Below are 21,183 nucleotides of genomic sequence, written 5' to 3'. Positions count from 1 at the left end.
CTCTCTCTCTCTCTCTCTCTCTCTCTCTCGTCAAACATCTCCCGCGCGCGCGATCCTTTCACTCGCTCCCACACTTCTTCTGCTTCATCTTCTAGCTCTCTATCTTTCCGTCCGTGGCTAGATTGGCAAGGGGAAACCTCGTTTCGCCGGCTATTTACTCGAGCGCACTTTTCGCGCGGCGGGTAATTTCGTCGCCTCTTTTTTTCTTACTCCTCGCATTGTACCGGCGTCCGAACGACTCGCACAAATTCCTCGATAAGATCTATGCGCGATGATTTTCTTCTTCTATGCTTGAAATCGAAGAAAGAGCCAAACATTTGCGGCGAGCAACAAAAGCGATAGCTCCGCTTATCTACCGTTTCGTCCGAAACCGCGAAAACCGCACAAAGCAGTCGACTCACCTGCCAATACTCGTGCGGCGTGTATAGTATAGCTTCCCATTTACCCGCAAACGAGGCAAAAGAGACGAGAAAGCAACGCGCACAGTATCTCGGCAGCGTACCTACACTCGTCAATATTTGACCCGAGAGTCGAAGAAGGAGCCTGCCGTGGAAGAGCCGGAAAACGTAAACAGCCAGCCATGGGAGAGGAAAAGCTGTGTGTGAGTGTGTGCTTTTGGATTATCCCGAGGAATACTCTCTCTTTCCCTCCCGGAGAGAAGCTTTCTCTCTGCGGCTGCGCAGCTTGCATATGCATGAAAGCTTCGGCACGTGCTGTGCGCAGGAGGGAAAAGAGAGCTATGCAAATCGAGGGGAATGCACAAGCTATAATGCGGTTTTTCTCCGAGTATACTATGTATACACCGTGGAAACTTAGGTCGATGCAGAGAGCTTCGGGGAGTATAGGAGATGAAGCGATCCCGATGGAAAGTCGACGTGTATTTTGCGGTCGCATTGACGAAGGTGATGAATTCGTTGATATGGTTGACTATTTATGCTGAGTGACTAATTTCAAGAGAAAATCCTTCGAGTAGAACAAGTACGAATATTAATCCGTTCCTTTGAGTGACAAGAACGCGCGAGTTACTGAGCCAATCTCTCGGATGGTTCAGATGCACGCCGCATGTACGCGATATTAATTGGACGTCCTTATAATCCAATACGTTTGTGTCACAGAAATTCAACTGTCGGTGTAACTTGATAACGTGGTCGCTGTGTTTAACAGGTTGCAAAATGTATTTTGCAATATGTCCTGTTTCAATTCTGAACTGTTTTAGCGAGAGTAAATATATTTCTATCAATCATTTTTTAGATTTCACGTCGACGTCTGCAGTCAAGGTTCTAAAATTTAGGGTGACGAGGCAAACACCCACGTGATTTTGGAACATCCATGAACGAAAAGTGCTTCCATATTTAGTCTTCACAATTCACTTTGGTTTTCCAAGGGTAACAATTATGTTGATTGTGCTTTACACATAAATGCAGGTTAGAGGGGTGAACGTACACCGGAAACGTTTAACTTCGATGTGCACTTTTTGGTAGTACTGATTTGACCCTTGTTGTACAGTAAATTAACACAGTTTATACTAAACGCTTGGCACTAAAAAATATCCTTATACTAATAAAAATATATTTCAATAGTGTGTGTTTATCTAAGTGCACTTGTACAATAAATCGATAAATTCTACTCTTCGTGGGTGTACAGTTGATCAACACACTTTCGCGCTTACAGGACATTATCATTACGTTTTCTAATCGCGTCTTAATCTCGATGTAGCACTACGTAATTATACGGGAATTTGGAAAACTCATTTGTGAATGGATGATTCGTAGCTGCTTTTCTAGTACTAACTAACAGCCAACACACAAAAACTATCACACTCACTTAATCAATGGATGTTTCATTGCCACTACGTGCTCTTATCTTATCACACTAGATGTGCTCTAGAATTTATTGCTGTACACATATATATGTATGTACACGTGTTCACGAACACAGTGAATATGCTGCTAATTTGCATGGATGAAAGTGTTTTTCGGTTTTTTTCGGATGCCAACTAACTTCAAACAGATTGCTTATTTTTAGTGAGGGGAGTATAATATAACAGCTATTAGTCTAAAACTCTATTTGCAGAACGTTTTGTTTACTCGCTTTGGAAAAATTGCATATGTTTTTTTTTTTTTTGGTAAAAATGCACTCAAAATTATTTATTGACTCGAGTTGTGAAAAAAAGTAAAGAATAAAAACAGCTCTTTTATTGCATGTATAAGCTACTGGTAATAAAGTGGAGAAAAAAGACAAATCACAGCCACAAACTGCACCTCTAAAAAAACACGCACGGTAAGGTCTGTTTCGCGATGACAAAGAGAGTATCTGCGACTCGCGTGAGTCGCGTCAATTAGGAAAAAGTCGAGTCTGCTCGTATTTGCGATTAGTAGCGTGTACATGTCATTGGATTAGCATCTGATTAATAATTGCAAATACAGGCTAGTAAATATCTCTACGCTCGCTTATAAAAACTGCAAGTTTCAATAATAAAAAAAATACATGATGCGCTAGGTATATCAACAAGTATTATACAGTAGTAATAATTAAAAAATGGGTGTTACAAAAGCAGCAACTTGTGTTGATAATTTATATTTTCCGTCTCCTCCAACTAAGCGCCCAACCAAGTGGACGCTCGCGTGAATGATAACACTTACGGACAATCATCATCATCGTCACCGCCACAGCCGCAGAGGTCCAGAGGTTGACCATCATCGCAGTAGCGGCAGATCACGCAATTTTTGAATTCGGGCAAACCGAAAAATACAATTTCGCCATATGAAATATGACGCTGCGATTAAATAATGTACAGAAGCTTGTCTTTTCTTTTTTTCTTCAAGAAATATATCATTCAAGACAGTAAGAGGCTAATTATCAAACATTCGTTCTACGTCTTTGGTGCAAGCTCGATCGATCATAATCACGGCTTTCTTTTTAATTCGATTAAACCGGCGGTAAAAAAAAAGCAGACACCATAGTAACGAGAGGCGCTTTATGAACAAAGTTATCGCTAAATTAACCCAACGACAAACGATTAAAATGTCCCTTTTCCATTCACCCCTCGAGACTATAGAAGCCTCGCGCCGAGAGACAATTCAAAGAGAGACTGCGATGCGCATATTACTACCCCAGCCGAGTTTCCTATCAAAGCGGGTCACGACGATTAAAGGAGCGAGAACGACGGCAAATTTCCTTTCTATCTCTTTTTTTCCCCTCAGCCACATATATAACGAACTTAACGAAAGGTTCCATTGAATACCCCTCCGCGTGCTTTGATAGCGCTCGACGACTCATCCCTCCCCGACTAATTACTACTGATTCGTGCCAGCCGCCGCTTTTCCTCCGTTTCAATGCACCTAGTCGGCCTGAAAAAAACGCTTTGACTTTCTTCGCAAAAAGGACTCGACGTTGTATAAGTAACTGCGTAGCTTATCTCCAGCGCTGATAAGGATACGCGACAATATGGTTAAGTCAACAATGTAATAGCTTCGAGGCGGCGCGCGCGACTTCCCTTTGTTTTCTCAGTAGGCCGCTTTGATCTCTCGAGTGAGTCGCTGCTACGCGTCGCGATTCTCATCGCGCTCGGCTGGGCCCGCGAGGAGCCCATTGAAAAATTTTCGTTCTGCCCGGGGAATCCGCCCGGGAGCCGTATACACCGCTGCGCGCGGGGCTAGAGTACAGTTGACTGACGAGCGCCCTCGTGATATGTCACGCGGAGAAAGGACTCTCGAGAGGGCTCCATCCCTGCAATTCATACGGGAGAGTTAACGGTTTTTTGAATTTACTCGCGCCATTGCCGGGGGTGTAAATAATACGCGCGCACGAAGAAAGCTATACTTTGTCGTGGCTGGCGACGTAAGGGTGAATCGATGACAGAAGCAGGCACTCGTCTTGCGTGGGTATTGTAATCGTGGCTATGCTTAATTGCCCGAGAATACAATTATGGGAGTCTCAATAATGAAGCTGTCTCTCGGCGCGCGCTGTACTCGAGGACTTCTTGTATAGAGAAGACGGGACCGCGTAATCGACTGCCGCCGACTCTTTTCAATCGGGACAATCGTAAACTCGATTACCCTGATAATGCTCTTCGCGCGGCTCTCATAATTTTGTAAAGAACCTCTCGATTGTGCCATTGCGAGCCTTTATGCGCACTCGAAGAAAGAACGAATGTTTGTTGCGTAACTGTCGCCTGCTATTCAGTGCAATTTGAAAAATAAATAAAATAAGTGAACAGATACAGTTTGCTCTTTTCATTTCTTTGCTCGAATTTTCCTACGGATAATTTATAATTTGCATAGTAGAACAGGGCAGACTCACCTCCTTGCAGCTGTGGCTCGCCGAGTTCGACGTAAAACAGCGCGTCCTTCTCGTAAGAGTCCTCCTCAATTATCGTCAGGTTTATCGTTTTCCTGCAACAAAGGGAAGAACAAAGCAAACTTTAAAATTGAAAATCGCTAAATTCTTCGATTGCAAATAAACCGAAGCTAGTTCATCGACAGCACACGATAACAGAAACTTCATTCCCCGGCCCAGCGATTTAAGGAAAACACGCGCTCCCAAAATTTCCGCTCATCCCGAACTTTCCGAAACAACTCGGGCCGTTAAATGCAGAAAGTACACATAGCGCAGCGGCGGGAGTGCCGCGAAATGACCCAAGCAGCAGCCGCGCCGTTGAAGTTGAAGAAGAAGAAGAAGAAGAAGAAGATCGGAAAACGAGGCGGCCAGCCGAAGAGTTGGCTCTCTCGGTATCGAGGAGAAAATACTGCATTATTACTTTCGAAGACAAACTTTCGGCTCTTAATCCTCCATTGCGACCCGCGGCTGCAGAGAGTCAATAGCATCGATCATCTGTGAAGCCTTGGGCTTCGCTTTTTCATACGAAAATGTAAAAACGATGTAGCTAAAGTGGTATTGTGAGCGAAGATGATGTGTGGTTCGGACAATGATTTGTTTGCTTGCAAGTCGCCCATTGTAACGTGCGCCAATAATTAGATCAAGAAGCGGTGTGGGCATTCAGATGCATCACAAGGGACGAGAGCGACCTTCGTCCTCAATTCCAGACACGAAGACAGAGAGATCGTATACCTATGGTCTGGGATGAACACGGATAATCTAATTATTCTCCAGGAGCCGAGTGGCAGTGGTCGCAATGGTCGAACAAGGGGCACAAAGGTACGCTTTCTACACCGCGGGGATTGATTTAATTGCTTTGATTGATTGCCCAATTCCAGCATTGCCAATCGCATGGATATCCAGTTACGTTAATTTTTTAAAGTTTCTCGATCTTCGATTCCGATTGAAAGTCCAGAACTAACAACAAAAAACCATCCAGCTGGCAAATTAACCTCCGAAGACTCGACCCAATCTCTTCGTGTATCCTTTTCGTTTTACCGATAGAATTACAGCGAGATCGAGGCAGTAGCCCAGGAAAAATACTATCGGAATCTCTTGCTCTTCTATATACACATATACTTTGCCCCCACGCCTTAAAGCCGGACATCAGGAAGTCCGATACATACACGCTTTCGTTTCTCCGAGGTACTAAAACTAGCGCCTTTGGACGAGTTTCCTTCGTCTCCTGCAGGCTTTTTCGAGCTCGAGTCCAGGTGCTGCTGGATCGAGGGGATTCAATTTTCTTCTTTTACACACGTGTGCGGGTATGTGGGTGAGTATAAGTATATGGATGAGGGAGAACGGTCCTGCCGAGATAAAACGTATACACTACTCTTCCGAGGTCTGGGAAGGAGTCGGTAAAACTTTAGTGCATTTGAATGTAAGTGCTCGGTCATAAATGAAATTCGTGATTTTTATGTATACACGCGTAAAAGTTTTCTCTTGTTTGTCCTCTGAGAACAAGCGATTTGAAGGGAGACCCGATAACGCGTGCTTTGTAAAGGAAATAATTGACAAAAATCGATGTAGCTTTAATAAAGAAAAATAATTACCTCGATGACAACAATTTATTTCTAGCATAAGCAGAGCGCGGTTCACTATACCCTCGCACAGCCTACTGATCCCCTTCCGCGTCCAGAAGCGATATGATTCGCCAAGCGGCTTCCCGAGGTCAAGGCCTGTGCTCGCAAGCTTACGGAATATCGGCCTTGCAAGCGCCTCGAGCAATTTTCCATCCGCCGACGATTCGCGAGCACGCCAATTTCAGCCTACAGGCCTACTTACTTTACTCTCTCTCTCTCTCTCTCTCTCTCTCTCTCTCTCTCTCTCTCTCTCTCTCTCTCCCTCCGTTTTCTTCGTTCCAAGAGCCAAGAGGTTTTCCCCTTTTCAGCCTCCGGCTGTGTGATCTGTGACTTTGAGCAGCTTTGGCCAAGATTTTCTTTTACCGCTGCACGACTGGACTTTTTGAATGCGACGCAGAGAGAGAGAGAGAGAGAGAGAGAGAGAGAGAGAGACAGAGCTGTGCGACGTTGTTTAAAGTGCACATAGCTCGCTGCGTGGGGGAAGGATTTTACGGGCAATAACAGCGAGAATTATGAGCAATGTCGGACTGAAGGTGGAGGAGGGTATTTTATACAATGGTGCAGCGGCGTATCTGGAGCGTGTGCGCGTTCAAGTTTGTCGTGTTTCGTCGTTCGCTTTCGCGCACGTAATGGATATGCACCGCCTGCTTTGTGAAAGGGAAAATTCGGCTAACGTTTTAAGAAAGAGATTTTATTATGAATGAATCGTAAATTGATGCGTTATAAAGAGGGTGTACGATATTATTTACACTGCATTCGGATGCGAAAATTAATTTAAACGATCGCGCGGCTTCGTCGGATGAAAATTTGATCGTCTTTATATCGATAATATATCATATGTCAAAATAAATACGACTGTTTTGTAACGCGACGTTTAAATATATATGGCACACGGCCAACGATGCAGTCCCTGTCAACGAGCCTGGACTACGGTCGACAAATACATTGCATTAACAAAGTGAATTTGTTACACGTGCTTTTCGAGTAATTGAAATGGGGCACGAAGTACAGCGCGACGGATTATCGCATTTTCACATGTGAATTTACACGATTTTAGTGAATCATATACATTTATGTCATCTATACATCCGAATAAAGCGGGAGAAATTTGATTTGCTTTTTGCAAAAAAAAACGCGTTTTAGAGAATCATTCAATGATTGAAATACTATGATTGCACCGCTGTATACGGTATAACGCAGATTAGATTTCTTTGTGTCTATCCGTGACTTCATATGCTTCAATGCCAATCGATTTCGTCTTTTAATTCGATGCCCCTATACACATTCTCATTAATCTTAAATTCAATTTCAACGAATATCTCGTATTTCAGCGTAAATATTTGTCTACATACGCGTAAATTTCTCGCGTTCCTTTTGAAAAACGCATCGCGCATCGTAACTGCTCGACGCTTAAGCGGCTTACACATCCCCGACGCGCAGTCATCCATTATTTTGGTCAAGTTCAGAGAGGCGCTTTTACGCGCGCGGAAGCTTTATGCTCTACGGTATCCAGTTAACTTCGGCGTTGGGTAAATTTTTCCCCTGTGGTCCCTCGCGCGTATACACTACGTTCACGACTTACATTCACGCTACGGGGCTCCCTCGACTCTCCGCTGCTGCTGCAGTAGCTCGCGTTTTTTGTGCTTTTCCAGAAAATGACCGAGCGAATTTCGACTTTGAATGACACGTAACTCGTATAATATCCAGCTAGAGAATAAACGAAACTGCTCAGTGCCCTTCCAAATCTGATAAATTTTAAAAAGAGCTCGAAAATTTGCTCTCAGGGAGCATAGCTCGAATCGTAATGCCATTTCATATCTCTCTCCCTCTCTCTCTCTCTCTCTCTCTCTCTCTCTCTCTCTCTCTCTCTCTCTCTCTCTCTCTTATTCTGGGAAGAAATCCTGGCTGTCATAAAGCAAACATTTGCTCTTTCGGAGAGAAACGGAGATAGTTGAAAGTCTGAATATAAAATTTTCGCCCGAATCGAATGCGTAATTACTTTGGTAAATTCCCAGAGCAAACGATCCAGCGCTTTAGGCGAAAGATAAATTTTATCATTTTCCGTGACTGGAATTAATAAGTGGGATTTTCACCGAGTCGCAAATGCGATACGTTTTTTTGCAATCATCATAAATCACCGAGCAAACGTTATGAAAAGGGCTTCATCACACTTACTCAGTAGCATTTGATTCGGGGCAATCCATTATACAAGCAAAGAGATTTAAAAATTTAATTCTTGATGCACGAGCTGTCAAAATAGCGCCGCGGCGACAGTACTTTACGAGCTAATCTCATTTCAGTTACATTTCACGCCCCGAGTATACAGCGGCCTGTTCATAAAACTCACAAAGTATAGCATCAGTGAGCTCATCATGCGACGCAATAAAGCCGATAAAGCGGTGCTCTACGCGAAAAAGGCTATTCGGTTATTTCAAATGTACAGAGTGGACGCGCGTATACTTTCGGCGTAATATTACCGAAGGAAATTCAAGTCCTAATGCGTATTTTCGTATCATTTCATATTTCACATTGAATGGAATCTCGAGCAAAAGCCGCTAGCGAAAGCCAAAGAAATACCGCCCACAGAAGGAAACTACAAAAAGAAAACGGCGGAGGTGGGGAAAAAGTCGCGCGCCGGAGAAGAAGAAAATGTGCCGCGTCCTCGACCCCAGATTTTGAACATGCTTCGCGTATAGTGTGACAGAGCGAGGCTTTAAAAAGCTTAAACAGCGCTCAGACACACTCGCGACGTCTGTAGGAGCGCTAGCTCTCGAAATTTCACGTTCGCGTGCAGCTCGCGTAGGCTTTGTGCTAACAATTCCCAGTCGATGATAATGAAAGCCGGTATGCCGGCTATGCGACAGTTCGAGAGTAAAAAATTCCTTGATTTTCTCTCTCGTGGTCTGGGACTTTATGCCGAGCGCGCGTGTGTGCGCAGTGTGTATCAGAGGTTGACTTTGTAGACGTTATATTTTTTCCCTTTAAATTCAGAGCTTGTAATTAAGATATCGTGCTGCTGCAGAGTTTTTGTTTGAGGTTGCGCGCGTTGTAAGAAAAAAATAATTCCGACTCTTCGTTCTGAAGGGTGGAAGCGGTATTTTTTAATTTCAAAGTCTCTCCAGTATACTTTTCTCCTTCCTTGACATTAACAAGCACACTACGTTCACTTAACTCTAATGACATTTCAGAGTAGCAACTTTTCTAATGGAAATCTCGAGGTATGAACATATGCGAAGGACTTTAAAAATTCCAGGAGATTAAAAATCTCAAAGTCAACCAGCTCGAATCCCTCCGGCCATGAGTATAGAAATCCGTTCATGGTGTATAGCCAATTTTTCCAAGGTGAAAAACCTCTCCCAAAAGCACACACACAGACGAGGGGGGCAGCTCTCGCACTTACGAAAAGTCAATACCTTGCAAACTTTACGCGCGACCTTTCCGAATATCGATCTAAGCCAGGACGGCGGCGAGTCAAAAGGAAAATATTCGCGTGTGATTTTCGATCGGAAAGGAAAACACCTTTTATAACTAAGGGTTTATATAGCGCGAGCCGTATGTATATGCATATAAGCTCGCGGCGCACGCGATATCGGTTAGGACCCCGAGGGTTCGAGCTTATTTACGCCCCCGTCCGCGTGTAACTGACAGGTTAAGTGTACACTTGACACATTTTCAGACGACCTGCGCTGCATTCGAATGTGTATTACGATGTGCAGCGCTCGTGAGAATCGGTTCGAAAATTTTTGGATATGTATGATATACTTATTGCAATGAACTTTTTTCAATGAAAAAGAAAGCATCAACGAAAATTAATGCCCAGATTTATCTGAAGATCCGGCATAATATTTGCCGCTTGGGATAAGCATCGGAGTATGTATAGGCGCGTACACACTCGGACCAAAAGTGGGTAATACGTGCGCTCGCGTCCGGATGTATCTCCCGCGCGCGAAGATAAAGAGGCAAGTTTCACGGAATTATACGGGCGCGCACTTGACATTTGCGCGAGTTGCAAAGTTCGGGACGAGTTTCTTGAGAGAGCGAGATCACGAGAGCTACAGGGCCGACAGCTTCGAATGCACTTAAGTGAAATTGAAGTGCGCGCGTCCAGATAGCGCCGGAACTTTGCTCTCTTATCCCCATACGTATATCTATACACACGTGCACGTTTTCGATGTGAAACGTTGACTTGTGTGATCCTATATACAGGTATACATATACGACTTCGACGTCTCTAACGAAGCGAAGTTAATAGCCGAAGCTGAGGTACATAAAAATTAAAAAAATAATAAGGCCGCTCTTTTCCCCGCCCTCGTTAAACGCATCAGCTCTCTCGCGTCTGCCTCTTTGTGGACTTTTCCACTTTAATGCGAGCGTGGGAGAGAGAGAGAAAGAGCCCGGAGTATAGGTATATAGGAGAGCGAGCAAGCAATGCAATAATTATATGCATTATGGCACTTGTACTCAAACGCTCGACGGCGACGGAAGATGACTTTGTTCTCCCTACTATATATAATCTACGGTAGCAGCAGCCGCCGCATTTATGCACCTGCTGCGTTATATATAATGCCTTTGTCATTACATAAACTTCGAGAGAGAGAGAGAGAGATTTAGATTTTTAGATTTATTAGATTTATTTGGCGTACAATATGTTGTACGATAAATTGTATACAGCAGGAAATAGTAGTACAGCAAAAATGTGTATTGTGATAGTATGATACTGTGAAGATGGGTTAAGCGAGAGTGTGTGAGTGTGTGCGTTTGCGTGAATGTGTACAAGCGATTCAAGTGTTTGTATTTTCAAGCTCAAGAAAGTGCTCTTTAGCTAGTCTCTTGAAACCTGAGACAGATGTAGTGTTACGAATGTGAGATGGTAGGTTGTTCCATAGGTATGAGGCGCTGATATGAAACGAGTTCCTCAGCGTCTCCGTCGCGAATATCGGAATATCCAGAGGTATCACCTCCCCCCTAACAGGCCGAAGTGTCACGCGGAAGTCAAAGTATGCCAGTACGTATGATGGTACGGCTGTGTTAAACATTTTTCTTAGGAAACAAGCAGTGAAATATTTCCTGCGCCCGGCAGTGGTTAACCACTGCAACTTCCGCCTGTATGGGGAGATGTGCTCATCTCTTCTTACACCATAGATGTACCGAATTCCTGTATTCACGAGCCTCTGAAGTTTTAGGTCGAGTTCCTGCGTCAGGTCACAGTATACGAGAGAACAATAGTCTATAAGAGGAAACAGGAGGACCTGCACTAAGTGCTTGCGCAACCTGAGATTGGTGCTTTTCCTGAAAAAGTAAAGCCTATACATTAGCGTGTGAGCACGCTTACACACTTGTGTAATATGCTCCCTCCACGTAAGCTTAGAGTCGAGCACCAATCCCAGATTACGCACGGAAGATTCAAAGCTGACCTGGGCACCCCCTATGTTAATGAAAGTGTTAGCTGTTGAGGGTAATGCGTTTATGTAGTAGGGAGAGCCCAGGACAATTGCTTTAGTTTTAGCAACATTAAGTTTTAGCTTATTCTGTGCAGCCCAACCAGTAATCCTCTCAGCATTGGCACTCATCTTGTTTGATAAAGAATCGAGCTCTTCGAGGTGGCATTGACTGTAAATTTGCAAGTCATCCGCGTAGATGAGATGGAAAACATCGGTATCAAGGCAGAAACCGATGTCATTGATGTACAATGCAAACAGCAGGGGGCCCAGAACGGACCCCTGCGGGACGCCGATGTTGAGACACCGAGGAGAAGAACGTTCGTTATTGTCACCAACGACGGCCTGCTCTCTACCAGAGAGGTAGGAGGCAAACCAGCGGATGACTTGCTTTGAGAAGCCAAAGGTGGATAGCTTTCTCAGGAGCCTGACGTGACACACAGTGTCAAACGCCTTGCTAAAGTCAAAGAGAAGGAGTAGCGTTACTTTCTTTTTGTTTATCCCAGCTCTGGCATCATCAGTTAGCTTAATTAGGCCAGACCGAGTGCTGTGACCAGTGCGGAAGCCTGTTTGAAGGTTATCTAGTAATAGCCTTGATTCAAGGTATTCTGAGACTTGCCTGTGCACTAGCCACTCCAGAGCCTTGGAAAGAAAGCAGAAAAGTGAAATCGGACGGTAATCAGTCAGGGCTGTTGGTGAACTGACTTTGTTAAGTGCGCGCACAAGTGACATTTTCCAGGCAGATGGGAAGCAGGGTTCGCTAAGGGACAGGTTGAAAATATAACTTAGTGAGGGAGCAAGAACCGGCAATGTTTTTGAGATGAGAGAGAGAGAGAGAGAGAGGGAAACTTCTCTTTTATGGAGAGCTTTTCGTTTGTTATTATGCTTAACTGATTTTTCGTCATTGTATTCTAAAACGAGTTCTTTCTGAGAATCGAGTAAGCTCTATGTACTGAATTATTCAGATGCGCTCATTAGTTATTAAAAAGCCGGAGCTTTTTTTTAAAACGTATGATCAATCAAAGCGCGCGCATAAACCCCTAGAACGTTGACTCTTTTTATACAGTTCATACGATTCCATGTTCAAGGTTAGGTAAAGAGTGCGCGACCTTCGCTGCAAACTCGCGCTTTTATCGCACATGTATACATGCTCCAGCATGTTACATAAATGTCAAGATTAAAGAAACTCGTATACGATTTTCGTTTGGGTCGATACTGCTCTCTCTATGCCGGTTTGACACACGTACGTCCGTAATAATTTTGTTTTTAACATGAATTATATAATGCGATTGTGGATCATCAATTTTTGACGATTACAGCCGCGTTGAATAAATCGAGCTTTAAATATTACTCGCGGCCATAACGAATGTTCGTCGCCGTTACATGCTAACGCGTCGTCGTCGTCATCGGTTGTTTGCTATCAAAACAAGCAAAATAACGTTTCTCTCCACACGCCGACATTTTGTGTCCAAATGATTGTTATTCTTCGAACGAGGCGCACGATTCACTTCTTCTCTAGATTCGGAGCGGATTAAAATAGATTAGAATAGCCCGTGCAACCGCGACTCAATAATCTTCCGAATTTGTTTCTCGTGCTCTACTATATCAAAAGCTCTCATCCACGCGCATAGATGCCGTTGCAGAAAAAAATTGAAAAAAATTATGTAAAACAAGCTAGCAAACAGCTTCTCGCTGCATCATGACCCTGCGTCTACTTATAAATTCACATCTACGTTAAATAAAAAAATAATCATCGCGGAATGTAACACGCCGTGCCGAGTCTAATAAGCCAGAAAATCCCGGAAGGTTCTTCTAGCACACGCAGCTGCCAAAAGAAGCCGACGCCCCGCGTCTCGCGTAGAGACCGAGTGCAGCGGATAACAGTTCGACAACACCGCACGTGTTGGGTCCAAAAATTCATCCACAATCCCGTGGTGCAGATGCAGTCGCCGAGGCCGTCACGCGAACCAAAATAAACGTCTCTCGTGGCTAAAGTAAACGCAAAGTCGCGCGCGTTTTCGGCAAGAGAAAGAGGGCGGGGGGGGGGGGGGAGAATGAATAGCCTTCAAAACTATGCAGCGCGTGTATATAAGCTACTCCCGATGTGTTGCCTCTGGTGTTTACGACCTCGGCTGCTGCTGGTCTAGTTTTAAAGAGGCTCCGAGGCTTGATTGTGTGTCTAGGTGCTGCTGCACACGCGCGCAGCCTTTCTCTCTGTTTTATATACTTTGTATAGAGCGTCGGCGTCGCACGCGTTTCACGTGTTTTTCACGCTTCCGAGAGCCTCGAGTGGAAGAGAGTATATAAAGCGTGAAACGCGTGCTCTGCAGTATAAGAGTATACCTCGTTTGCGGGATACTGTGATAATAAGTTTATACGCGCTTTTCGGCCGTTGTGTAATTTTGCGCCGTGGTCTTTCGCGAGTTAATTCTCTGAGCTTTCGGCATTCCTTTTTTCGTGCAGGATTATGAACCATGACTGCGTCGCATCAATATTAAAACGCGAGACTCAATTTCCAGATTAAAGCCATTAATCTTCCGCGTAGAACAGCGTATCAAGCCGAAAAGTGCAAATAAGATAATTAATTAACGCTCCGCGTGCCGAACGACGGTATGACTGCGAAATGCACACGTCAGCGCCGCCGTTGATGCGAGGGAAGGTATACGCACATAGATCTTCGTTATAGCGGAGGCTATAGGAATCGCGTAGCGAGTTTAATCTCCTTTGTTATATTTCCTTCGGTTATACCGTGTTTACGAATGAACGATATAGTCTATACACACGTATAGTATTGTTACCCATTCACACACGACCGATTAAAATTAATCTCGCCGCGTTCCGATCTCTCCCCGTTAACAACGAACGATTTTCACGTTTATACAGCAGGGGGAAAATCACGAAACGGCGCCGTTAAATCTTTCTCCGCGTCGCTTTCGACTCTCCGAGAGAGTGCGTTCGTAAACTATTTTAGTGCCTCATTGACGAGTCGTTGGGCGGATTTTAAAATAGTTCGATTTTATCGCGCTCTCTCTCTATATACTTTTTTCTCGCCTTATACACGCACGATCACGTCGGAGTGTATACAGTATAGGTGTAATAAAGTTTTATTGGCTCACGAACTCTGGGCCGCTTGGAAATTATTCTGATAACGAAATAAAAGTTGCGCTTTGTGGCGAAATGTCCTGTCCTCCAAAAATACCAGCCCCGCATGAACTTTGGCAATATAAAAAGTTGTCGCGTATACGGCGCGAATTTTAAATCAAATTTTTCTCTTCCCTTCGAATATCCACTAGGTTGTATACATGTATATTCCTAGTGATATGCGAGCGCGACTCTTCCAAAAATCGAAAAAATCATTTTCATCCGATCTCGTTACATCCAGAGTCCACATCGTTCCAGGGGGTAAACCACGATCGGACTTTGTATTAACGAGAGCGAGCTGCAGGCGCCAAAAAAAAGCAAGAAAAGCAGCGCAACAGCAGCAGAGAGCTATATCCCGCTGGCTCTCGGTATATACTTTACGCACAGCCGGTGCAGTAGCAGCAGCAGCGACGGTAGCGGCGGCTTGTTCGCTTGGCTCTCGGAGGTAAATGTCGCGTGATCGCTTTCATATTTATAGCGTCGCGACGCCTTGTCGTTATCGTTGCTTTTTCGAGAGAGAGAGAGAGAGAGAGAGAGAGAGAGAGAGAGAGAGAGAGAGAGAGAGAAGAGAAAGAGATCGACGCGCCTGTAATAATCTTTTCCATCAGCTGCAACTTCGTTAAGCTCGTATATGGAAATAAATAACGCATATAGGGGTCGTTTCTTTTTATCGTTAATATACGCGAAAGAGACGAGTGGTTTGCTTTTTACGCGTGAAATTGCTTCTTTGGAAATTTCGGTTAAAAGTATTCGAGGAATTTCCAATATAAGCTAAGCCCGCGCGTCGCGTGAAAGCTCGTTTCATCCATATGCACGCGCGAGCGGCGACTGAATGGAATACCAGAACACGACGTCTCCGCGATGGAAAACAATTTTTCATGTAACGCGCCGTGCAAGAAAAAAAATTCGATAATGGAATGCATTCGCGAAGAGAAGTAGCTCTCGCAAAGTAAAATTCTCTTCTTTTTACATCTCCTGCACATTCCATTATGCGAATTTCAATCGTTAGCAGGCACGCGTGTGCACAGGCATTTACATTGCGAGAAAGAGCTCATATATAGAAATAAACGCCAATGGCGAGTCGCGTTCGTATACATATATATGTGTCGATTCAGACACCGACGTGTGTACACTCTGGCGCGCGGCTACACTTAAACTATATGTCGTGTGTGCTCAACACACACTCATTCATATATACATTAGGGCGTTCGTTGCTCGAGCGAAACGCTCTGCACACGCGATTAGGAGTATAGCTTGTTTGAGAATCGTTTCCGCCTGCTCCGGTCGTTTGAGTTTCGAAAACCTGATTGAATTTTCCATAACCGAGCTCTAAGCTCGCAGGGATTCTCAACGGCGTCTGCCCATCAGGGTCAAGCTTGCGTTGCACATCCGATGGCTTCGAGCGAGAGAGCGAGGGCCGCGATCGATTTGACGTGCGTAGAAACTTAAATGGATGCTCTAATACTATTTATAAACTAAACTCGCCCTCGCGCGCTCGAGATCCAGAGGTTCTCAGCTCGACCTGACGCCCTATGCGCCGGGCTCTGTGAACCGATGACGGCGATGATGACGATGACGATGGTGACTGTTCGGTGCTGCTGGATTATGGATATACCTATAAGTATACCGGAGGGAGAGGGATACTACTGGTGACGTGGTAGCGGCCGCAGGGTTGCGCAAGAGATGTCTCGCCTATATACTCTGTATCCATACGACGGAGCTCGTTTCGTAAGAGAAGAGAGTGCTTGACGAAACGCTGCTTTGATCTTCTTGCGCCGCTGATGCTCTTTGGGGGAGGGAAAGAGTTAGTCGAGTTTAATGGATTGTTCGTTGCTTTTTATGATTGACGGCCTTTTTATGAAAAGGGCTATTTCGAGTATAGGACGCGTGCGCCCCCGCGAGAGCGGTCGTTTCGACACTAGTCCGAAATGGGTTAATAGCTTTTTCCGCGATCGAGCGCTGAAACGACGTTACGAGACAGAGGCAGCTTTTCAGTGAAGACGTAATCAATTGTCAAAATATCCAAGCCTTAATCTGTCCGCTTCAGATTCCGTGCAGCGGGCACGAGGCAAGGACGGCGAAAGCGTGTTTCGTCGGCTTAGTAACGGCATACTTCAAGGATTTTTCGCAAACTATACGATTTAGCTGATATGAGCTCATAATATCATACAGTACAAAGCCAAAGGAGAGAGGAAAAAGAAATTTCTTACGTCATCTGGCGGAAAAGGTAGTACGACCGCATGAAATATTCAATCGCGGACGTCGGTGGCTTTCGGAAATTTCATCAGCGCGAAATCACTATTGCCAGCCCCGACCGCCGAAAGCCCCATTCACAAAATTTCTCCGGACTAGGGCGTGTACGCGTAGGCGCTGAAATACGAGGCAGTCCCTTCATGAAACATGCATAGCCCCGGGCGTCGAGAGAGCGCGACGACGAAAGCGCAGCTATAGGCCGAAAAAAAAGCTCGCGCGCATCGTGTGTGTGTGTGTGTGTGTGTGTGTGTGTGTGTGTGCTCTAAACTCATTGACGTGTGCATATAACGTCTCTTGTTCCTCTTTCTCTACTCTTATACCTGACGACTATCCGCGAGAATTGCAAATTTCGAGTCTCCCCGGAGCAATAAAGGAAGAAAAGGCGCTCGCGTGCCAGCCATTGGGATATCAAGCTTTATGACTCGGATGAAGAGTAGGCCGGGAAAGAGAAAAGGCTCGTATACGCGAGATAAAAGTTGGAAGGTAGACGATATTTATTCGGCGAGCTCGTCTCTGTGTGCTACGTATGAGAATACAAGGAAAAAGTGTTTTTATAGGAAGAAACTTTGCTTTGACTGTCTCGAAAGACCTCCGCTGAGAGATGACTTTGCTACACGACTTATAGGGGGGCGCCTGTATCAGCGAGCAATTTTCCTTGAAATATGTGTAAGTGCGGGAATAGCCCCGGTGTTTTGTGCTATAGGGAACTTTTTTCTTTTTTAAAAAGCTCGGGGATTTGCCGAGTAAACAGTAGAAGTTGAGCTGAAATGAAAAATATAAAGCGCCGGTGGGCAAAAATGAAACAATAAAAAAAACTATGAAAGAGCAGAAGCAGAGTGTAAATCTGTAAAACTCGTTTGAAATATAAAAACGAAAAAGGGGCACCCGCTCTTTTTGAGCTTGCGTGTGTAATGCTCGCGAAAGAGAGGTAATTACAATGTTCTTTTTCAGCGACTCTACTCGAGATTAACAAATCCACTGTTATAATATTCAATTTAAGCTAGGATTTTCGCTCGACACTCGCGTAATATCCGAAGCAGCTTAGAAAGTTGTAACAATCCCGAATGAAATGATAACGCGAATTCTCTGATAATACTCGCTGCGCCTTTGTGTAGAATATTTGATGAGCTTCTAAACGATTCCGAAGTTGAGTGAAAAAAAAGGGAACTTGTTCTCCAACTGCAGAACTAAAGTAGCAGGAAACTATACACCGAGAACGCAATCAACTAATCCGACTCTCTCCGTCTATAAGGAGAACGAACGGAAAAGAGGAAAATGGAGCTTTGGCGCAAGGGTTAACGCTTTGGCGGCGATTGTTGCTGCATATAGAATGGAAAAGTGGCGCGTATATGCTTGCATGTAGGCGGACGATCGATGCGCAAGCTGCTCGAATTCGCATGTGAAGTAATAGTCGCGCGGCTATATGTATACGTATACACACAGCAGCCGACTCGTATATTCGCGTGCTGGCAATCGTTCTCCCAATCTCGAAATTCATTGCTCTATTACAATTATTATAGTGAGCTTGCTTTTGGCTTCCTGACTGCTCCATATCTTCTCTTCTCTGCTTCCTCTTTTTTTTTCAAGCTAAGAGCGATGAAAATTCTGGGTCACGGTATACGTTGGCTACTAGCGTTTCCTTTTTCGCCGGCCTAGCGTGAGACTGACCAATGTGCAAAAACGCTGGGGGATAAATTTCACGGGGATAAGTGAAACAATTATCGCGAGCGTGCTCGGCTCTTTCTTTTTGCCGGCCGCCGCGAAGGCTTTAAAAAGCTCTGCGACTCTATTCAAGATATCGCGAGGGCTCAACGTTAAAGCTCCGTAAATTAATGAATGCGAAGCAAAACTTTTCCACCGGCCATCTCGCACTCGCGAAGCCGCGATATTTATCCAACGTTAATTAGAACAGCTCGAAAACTCCTTCGAGCGAACTTGCGCGAAATGCGCAAAGACCTCGTTAAAACATCAAGTTCAGCCACGCGATTAATCACACACACACACACACACACACACACAAATGCACAAACAATCAGCCAAGTACACAGAGCTTTAACGGTCCTGTAAACTAGGCAATAAGGAGCTTGCGACTGCGCGCAACTCTCGCTCTCTCCGAGATACCTATGAGTAATAAGCAAGCAAAGCGCGCACGCAAACGGGCGTCTTTGCATCGGGGGGCTAAACACTCGTCTTCCCCTAACTCATCGAGATCCGATTATACCGACATGTACACTTGAGAATTTGTATTACTATTATAGGTGCTCGAGAGCCTCGGCACAGACGGAAGAAGCCACTATTACACGATACCTTCTCAACCACTTGTATGATAACAAAGGGCTCTCGCGTATAAGGTTCTGCGCAGAGGCTGCGTTAGAATTCGATTAAGGAAAGGAGTAACTCGCTCTCGACTTAAATTTGGCAAAAATGCGCCCGACGCTTAAGCTGCTCCGCTTAAATAATGCCCGATTTTCCTGGCTTTAATTTACGACGACGCCCGACCACAGAATCCAGCCGGGAGAACAGCACTGGGTATACATGGTCCGCCGTCACCGCGACGGAGTGAGCCCTTTTCGCAGAGAAAGGCAATCCCCTCCTTTTACTCTTTGATTCGTGAGGATTTTTTCTGGCTCGGTGAGCTGGATGAATCATTGATTCGCCGAGAGCAGGGATAATGAGAAAGCTCCTTTTGATGTACGATTTCGCGTTCGAGAAAATAATAATTAATTAACATTCTCAGAATATTTCAAATTAGACGGACCCGCTGTAGACGCACTTCTCTAATACAGCCTTAAATAATAATTACGAGCTTTTCTCTCGCGCAGGAGGATCCCCATTCATTAGAGCGAATTATTCACCATCATCGCCCCTGGAAACCTGAAAGTATTGTAAGAGGGCGGCGCGGAGCGCGAAAAAAGAATCCGGAATGAGAAAAATGGGATATGCGAGAGGAGACAATGAGAAATACGGTAATCCGAGGAGGAAAGAAAGGAGGAAAGAAAAAGAAAACAAGCACGAGATAGATGAGAGAGGAGTGCTGCTGGTGGTGGTAGTAGTAGTAGTAGCAGGGGGCTTGAAAGAGAAAAGGGAAGCTCATTCGAAATGACACTTGGAAACCAAGACGACGACCCCGGCGCCGCATTGACTTTTAGATCCGGCCGTCCCCCTCCGACGACTTTAATTATCACGCTGCAAAGTTCTCCCGCTCAATCTGTCTTCCACTCTCTCCCCCCCCCCCTCTCTCTCTCTCTCTCTCTCTCTCTCCCTCTCGTGAAGATATCCATATATCTATACGTATGCACGCGCAGTCGCTCTTTATTTCCTTCATTTCTCCCTTTTTTATACGCGCGGGCTTTTGCAACACTCTGGCGTTTTTGTTTCTCGCTTTCCTCGGCGCTGCTCATTGCCGCGTGCGCTGTACAGAGAGCTTTGCATGCTGAATAGGCATTCGAACTCTCCGGGACAATTTCGCCGACGAGTAATGCCTCCCTTCGCGCGAGCTAAGGCGGAAATAAACTTGGATTTCTCCTGATCCTCGCCTCTCGTCGAGTGGATGGCTATTGTCGTGCGAGTAAGCAATTTTATTGCCATACCCTTGTGGTCATCTAGAGGACGACGTATTGGATGCGAAAATGTATGCTTCTCAACTCACCTGCAACAGAGAGAAAGAAAAATCACGATTAGAAATATCGCACTCACCAACGATGAGAATTATTCCCCTATACTGTATACGCGTCTCGTCGAGGGCAAACACAAGGCTTTCATCTCGTTTAAATCTATCAACAGCCAGACGTCTCAATGAAACTCGATACGCACGCACTCGATACCCGAGGGGGGCAAAGCTATCGTCGTCGTCGTCGTCACACGAGCAGCTTTTATTCATCGAATAACTCTTGTCGCTCGGGCGAGAAAAAAGCCGCCCACTCTTTCTCTACACAGAATTATAAAGGAACCGTCGCTCACTTCCTGCGAATAATCGGTTGTCGATACTCCCATCGGACACAATACCGGTTATTGTGAGCAGCAGTAGCTTTGAGCCCTCTGAACTGTTATAACTAGGCTCGATCTACGTCGCTGGCTGACTGTCGCAAAAAAAGGTAGAGTCAGTCTGTGAAAAAGGACGAAAGTATTAGCTATGGCTCATTTTTTGTCGGCGCTTCTCGCTTTTGTAAACGACGATGCTGCTGCTGCCGCCGCAGTGAGAGCCGATTCTATTTCCTTTATCTGTTTTTGATCGCTTCCGGATATTAATTTTCCGCGAACCAGAGAGAGAGAGAGAGCGCTGCTTTTGTCGAGTTGGCAAGCGCGAGTGAAAGAGCTTTTTCAATGCGCGCATTTTATTTACGCCTCGACTATATACAGCCGGGTGTGATAATATTTCGAAGGGCTGCTTG

At 45.0% G+C, this 21,183-nt stretch overlaps 1 protein-coding gene across 6 annotated transcripts in view; it reads right to left on the bottom strand.

Annotated features, from left to right (window-relative positions):
• LOC100115543 (sodium/calcium exchanger 2) overlaps positions 1-21,183 on the bottom strand; it is a 96,101-nt gene that overhangs the window by 57,835 nt on the left and 17,083 nt on the right. For all 6 annotated transcript variants that reach the window (XM_016985245.2, XM_016985246.2, XM_016985247.2 and 3 more), the window contains exon 3: positions 4,303-4,394. In XM_016985245.2, coding sequence (XP_016840734.1) covers positions 4,303-4,394 — 92 coding nt within the window. The remainder of the gene's footprint in view (positions 1-4,302; positions 4,395-21,183) is intronic.

Source organism: Nasonia vitripennis, chromosome 4 (assembly GCF_009193385.2).
Source record: "Nasonia vitripennis strain AsymCx chromosome 4, Nvit_psr_1.1, whole genome shotgun sequence".
NCBI lineage: Eukaryota > Metazoa > Arthropoda > Insecta > Hymenoptera > Pteromalidae > Nasonia > Nasonia vitripennis.
The sequence above is the reverse complement of the archived record's forward strand: the minus strand, read 5'-3'. Positions and strand labels throughout refer to the sequence as shown.